Raw genomic sequence first — 5,035 nt, 5'->3', positions numbered from 1 at the left:
GATTTGTCGGGGTCCTTTGTTCCATCGTATGTTTCCAAGCTTGGCGATTCTTTTAGCCCGATGGGAAGGGGAGGGTCCGTGATCGCTCGAGATAACGGCCCACGGGGGTCATCTTCATCACTCAAAACCGAAGACCGTGACAGAGATTGGTCGTACCTCTCTCGTCGAGTGTTGTCATCCTGGCGTGGTGGCAAGCTCTTTGGTTGATACTTTGATTTGTGCGGAGGTGAACGACGGTTATCTGGTCGTCAATTGGCCTTTATTTTCATGGCGCCCGGGGAGCTTCGATCTTCGAGGGGATGAGTACAGGTGCGCTTCTTGTTCATCTGGGGTTGTGCTTTCTCTAGCGGGCGGCCAAGAGATTCGGGACTCATATTGTTGGCGTCTCAGCAGGGGAGAGCGTGAATTGCGGTAAATTTATAAATTTATAAAACTATCATAAACTTAGCATTATAGAAAAAATAATGGTTTAATGTATAATATATCATATTAAAGCAATAATACAACCAAATTGGTTAAGTGGGGCTGTGTTAAAATTTTTAAAAAAAAATTGAATTAAATCCAAACAATTTTCACAAAAAAAAAAAATTCAAACAAATCTCTTAATATTGGATTTTACACTATTTTCAATTCTTTTGCTTTTATTTTGAATAAATTTGACTTCATTTCCCCCAATTCCTATTATGTATTTTGACAAATGATTGAATGTTTCTTAATCTTCATGTTTCTGCAGTAAAGTTCCTTGATACTTGATTATGGAATTTCTGAAGCATTTTACATCTCAATATAAATTATCCAACCAACATTATGTGCATTGATAAGCTCCAAAGTGTAGTGTTTAGCTTTTATTATAATTGCGGTAACCCGCTGTGATTCGGTGATTCTGCTAATCTCAGCGCCATAATTTTATGTAACTGAGTTGTTTTAACCAAACTTGAAAAACAGGAAAGAATTCCGATCAGATCGACAAAAAAATAAAGTATTTCAAGAGTTTGATTAAAGATATGATAATACAGACGATATCGTCAAAAAGTACCGTTTGTGATCTAACAAGTTGCTCAACCCAGCTTCCCTTTTAGTACACAGAAGAACTGCAAAATTACTATAATTTTCTACAGAATGCCTATGAAATTAAGACAATAAGCTCTAGAAGACTTGAGAGGACAAACAAAATGCCTACTCGCACTTAATTGATCGGTATATGTGACGGACAAAGAACAATGCAGCACGGAATCCAACTGTTCCAAGCATCAAGAAGAAACCATAGCATATGCAGGCCATGTATCCAAAGAAAAATGAGGTCTGCATGAATCCCGACATATCCGAGCGTGCATAGTAGTAATACAGACAGTAAGCATAGATAAATAATCCAGTTGAACCACCACAGAGGAATGATCTGTAAGGAAATAAGAACACCGGTTAAGTGTGCAGGTCATAGAAAATGACCCATCAAAGAGATTGCTAATTGAGAAATTAGTTCACTTCTAAATGCTAATACCTAGCCACGAGGACTATAAACCATAAACCATATGAATTGGTGCAGGAAAGAATTTAAATGAAAAAATATAGTTATTTCATACCTCCACCACCATTCGTGATCTTCAGCAGCAAGCTGGAAGTATGTCAATGCCACGGTAATGAAAGCAGTGACAATCAAGAGAATGATGAAGACAATAAACAAAATACTGTAGATTGTGTAAATTCTGTGACCCCAAACACTGGCAAATATATAATAAAGTTCGATGTATATAGCACTGAAAGGCAAAAATCCTGCCATCGCCATCTGAGGAATTGATCCTCGATACCATGGCAAAGGTGGAATCTCTCTTGGATATTTAGTTGTGCGGACGGGAGCTTGAAATTCAGCCTTGCTGTTCTTCCCAGCAATCCCTCCCAATACAAGTAAAGGAGAAGTGACAAGTGTCCATATGAGAACTATAACGACAATTGTGCCGAATGGGAGGGCGGCAGTGGCATTGTAGACGATTGCAACAGTGTTCAAAAAGCAAAATGTCAGAAACAGAGGTCCACAGAAAAGGCATCCCGTCAATAGCAGATTCCGAACCTGTCATGATAGAAGGACGGGGATGAAATCACTAATGACTTAAAAGTAAAACAAGTGCAAATTTAATGGATTCTGAACCAAATTGCTCAGAAATGCAAGCCAATACCCAGTTGGTTCCTTCCAGTTGACAATAGAATGAGGTTGCAGTATAGCCAGCAATTCCTGAAGTGAGTGCATATATGACAACAAGTGCAGTGAACAAAGCCCCGCGGTTGTACGGATAAAACACACCAACAAGTGCCAATATGAATATGAACACCGTACTGAAGGCACAAATACAATTTATTTAGATGAATTAATACTAAAATATCACAACATAATTGTCCCAAAATAAGCATCTATAATTGAGACATTTTGATTGGTCGGGAGAAACTCACAGGGTAAACAATTGGGTACCAGATCCAAGAGCAGCTGCAAATACAGACTTGAACTTGGGAAACCTAAAAACATCCCCATGGATGTATTTCCAACCAGTCTCTTCCTGATCCTCTGCAGTCTCCTCGTCATGTGCATACCTAGTGAGAAGTCAACCAGGGACAATATTTATAGCTCATAGAAAGAACAAATTATATAAATTGCCTAGCTTTATCACATTCAATGAAAACCTAAATCACAAATAAACAAAGCTTCTTACTTGACAAAATCGTTCTTAAGGACCCGCATTAAAATAGTTGCAAGAAAACCAGTCAAGAGGAGCACTGTGACACACGAATTGATAATCGAAAACCAGTGGATTTCCAAATGATGGGGAAGAGAAGATGACTGGGCATACTTGTCCATCCTCTTCTCAAAGGGTGTGTTGGTCTCCTTCCACTTCACAGTATAGAGAAACTCTACATCAACTTCATTATCCTCAGTAACATCTACAAGGGCATTCTGATCTGTTCGCACATTGATCTCAATAACACGATCCTTGTTATAAAAGATATCAAAATGGATGTGCTTGTAAAGATAGTATCTATAATCACTAGGATCCTTCCCTTCCTTATCAACCTTCCCTATGAAACCCCAAATAGGCAAATCATCGTAATACATCTGAAAGTAGTAGTCCTTACGAACAGCGGACCGAAACTTGCTCACATCTTCCTTTGTAAGTGTCTTCTTGCAAACCGAAACAGAGTCCTTGTCCCGTTGGAACTCAAGTTGATAAGGAGCACTAACCAAACGATCCCCATTCAACACTTCACCTAGTGCTTCCTTCTTCTCTTTCAAATGATCTACAAACCAAACCCTCAAACAATTCAACACCCCAAAAACAAAACATCTAAAAATGCAAACAAATTAAAAACTTGAATCTTCCCAAGTTAGAGAGATAAAAAAATGAGTCATCTTAACTATCAATAAGAAAACCAGCTGTGGTATTTAGGCAAGCATATTGCATACCATCTCACAATCACATTGCATATCTCGACCATTCAATGTTGATCAATTGGTCCACCATTTAACTTGGTGATTTGAATCCTTATTGCAAAGTTAGACTAAAAGCCAATCAATTCTAAAATCAAATAACTGAGAAAACACATGATTTTTCTAACCAAACGGAATCCAAGTCTGATATTTAAAAACATTGGCATCTAATAATACCTTACTGCCATCGTAAAACTTTGTCAAATCTCAAAGACATGATGGATCTAACATTATCAACCTTTGATTATCTCATCATAACTAATATCAATGCTTTAAAATCCATCATTGACCCCATTTGTTTTGGCCATTACATCAAGATTTAAGAATCTGTCTTAAGAAACCGCCATTGACCCCAATTATTTTAAGCCATCACATCAAGGTTTTGATGTTTTAGCAGCAAAATCAAAACTTGAGATCTATACAACTTAAATTATGGCTGCATCAAGCCACCAACTGTATTTAACTGCAATCGTATCAGCTTCAACAGTATTTAACCCCTATGAAGCACGAACACCCCCAAAAACGAAAACGGCACTGACATGGCGACATGGTAATAATTTGAAAAACATATAATCAAAAGTGTCGGTGTTTCTTTCAGAGATGTCGGTGTTATAGAGTTTAACCCCAATTTCCCACAATTAAACGGTAACAACATAACCATAACTTCAAATCAAAACCTTAAATAACCACAATTTAAATTTAAATTTAAAAACATAATTAACATAAAACTAGTAATAAAAAAATTGAATAAAAACTAACCTGGCAAACAGAATGGTAGATCAAAATAACGATAAGTTTCACTGAAAACAAAAATCAACACATTATTATCAAATCAAATACAATATTAATATTAATAAATAACAAATTAAAAAAACTAATCAGAAATTAATGAATCTGAACGCAATTAGGAAAATTGTGAAGTTGACGAAACGAAAACGGATCCAGCACGTGCAATGCGCGTGAACACCGGATCGGAGTGAAGCAAGGAACTACCTTGGGTTATGGAAGGGACCGACTTTGTTAGCGAAGAGAGGAACGGGATCTGTTTCTTTGTAACGGTGATCTGACGAATCAGATCTGACGGTGGAAACGAGAGAGGAAATTGAGAAGGCGATGATGAACAGAAGCTTCATCTTCGCCATTAACGATTGTTGATTACTAGTTCAACCAAGAGGAATCTGAGTTATAATGGAAAATTTGAAATGAAACGAGTCGAGTGAAAGTGAAGAGGGGGTGTATTTAAGAGGAAATGGAATGGGGGGTGTTGGTAGGAAAAAGAAGAGGAAGATGAGTTATAGTGAAGTGACGTAGACTTGTTGCCTTACTCTTATGTTTGGTGCTTCTTCACCTTACATAAGCTTTTTAATTTGTTTGTTAGATTGGTAATTAAGGAAATTGACTATTAATTTATTTTTACACACTAAAATAAGAATAAAATCTCACTTTTTTTTAATGAAGTACTAATTATCGATTACTTACTTACAAGATAAAGAAATATTTACAAATTACTTTATTATTATATTATTTAATTTACTATGATCAATAGACGAAATGATCATAATT

The 5,035-nt window shown here is 36.6% G+C and overlaps 1 protein-coding gene across 1 annotated transcript; it reads right to left on the bottom strand.

Annotated features, from left to right (window-relative positions):
* Positions 1-963: 963 nt before the first annotated feature.
* Positions 964-4,809, bottom strand: LOC131594481 (transmembrane 9 superfamily member 3-like). The gene is made up of 7 exons (XM_058866628.1): positions 4,466-4,809; positions 4,232-4,272; positions 2,700-3,282; positions 2,443-2,580; positions 2,172-2,328; positions 1,581-2,065; positions 964-1,396 (listed from the first exon to the last, which is right to left on the bottom strand). The coding sequence occupies exons 1-7, from the start codon at positions 4,612-4,614 to the stop codon at positions 1,177-1,179; spliced, it is 1,773 nt and encodes a 590-aa protein (XP_058722611.1). The 5' UTR covers positions 4,615-4,809; the 3' UTR covers positions 964-1,176.
* Positions 4,810-5,035: the final 226 nt, after the last annotated feature.

Source organism: Vicia villosa, linkage group LG4 (genome assembly GCF_029867415.1).
Source record: "Vicia villosa cultivar HV-30 ecotype Madison, WI linkage group LG4, Vvil1.0, whole genome shotgun sequence".
Classification (NCBI taxonomy): domain Eukaryota; kingdom Viridiplantae; phylum Streptophyta; class Magnoliopsida; order Fabales; family Fabaceae; genus Vicia; species Vicia villosa.
The sequence above is the reverse complement of the archived record's forward strand: the minus strand, read 5'-3'. Positions and strand labels throughout refer to the sequence as shown.

What these genes read in the sequence shown, in the direction of transcription:
- LOC131594481 (XM_058866628.1), bottom strand. Translation starts at nt 4,614, where the DNA reads ATGGCGAAGATGAAGCTTCTGTTCATCATCGCCTTCTCAATTTCCTCT. An exon ending in GGTCCCTTCCATAACCCAAG is followed by an intron (nt 4,273 to 4,465) that starts GTAGTTCCTTGC and finishes TTTTGTTTTCAG; the next exon opens with TGAAACTTATCGTTATTTTG. An exon ending in CTTAAGAACGATTTTGTCAA is followed by an intron (nt 2,581 to 2,699) that starts GTAAGAAGCTTT and finishes ACTTCTCACTAG; the next exon opens with GTATGCACATGACGAGGAGA.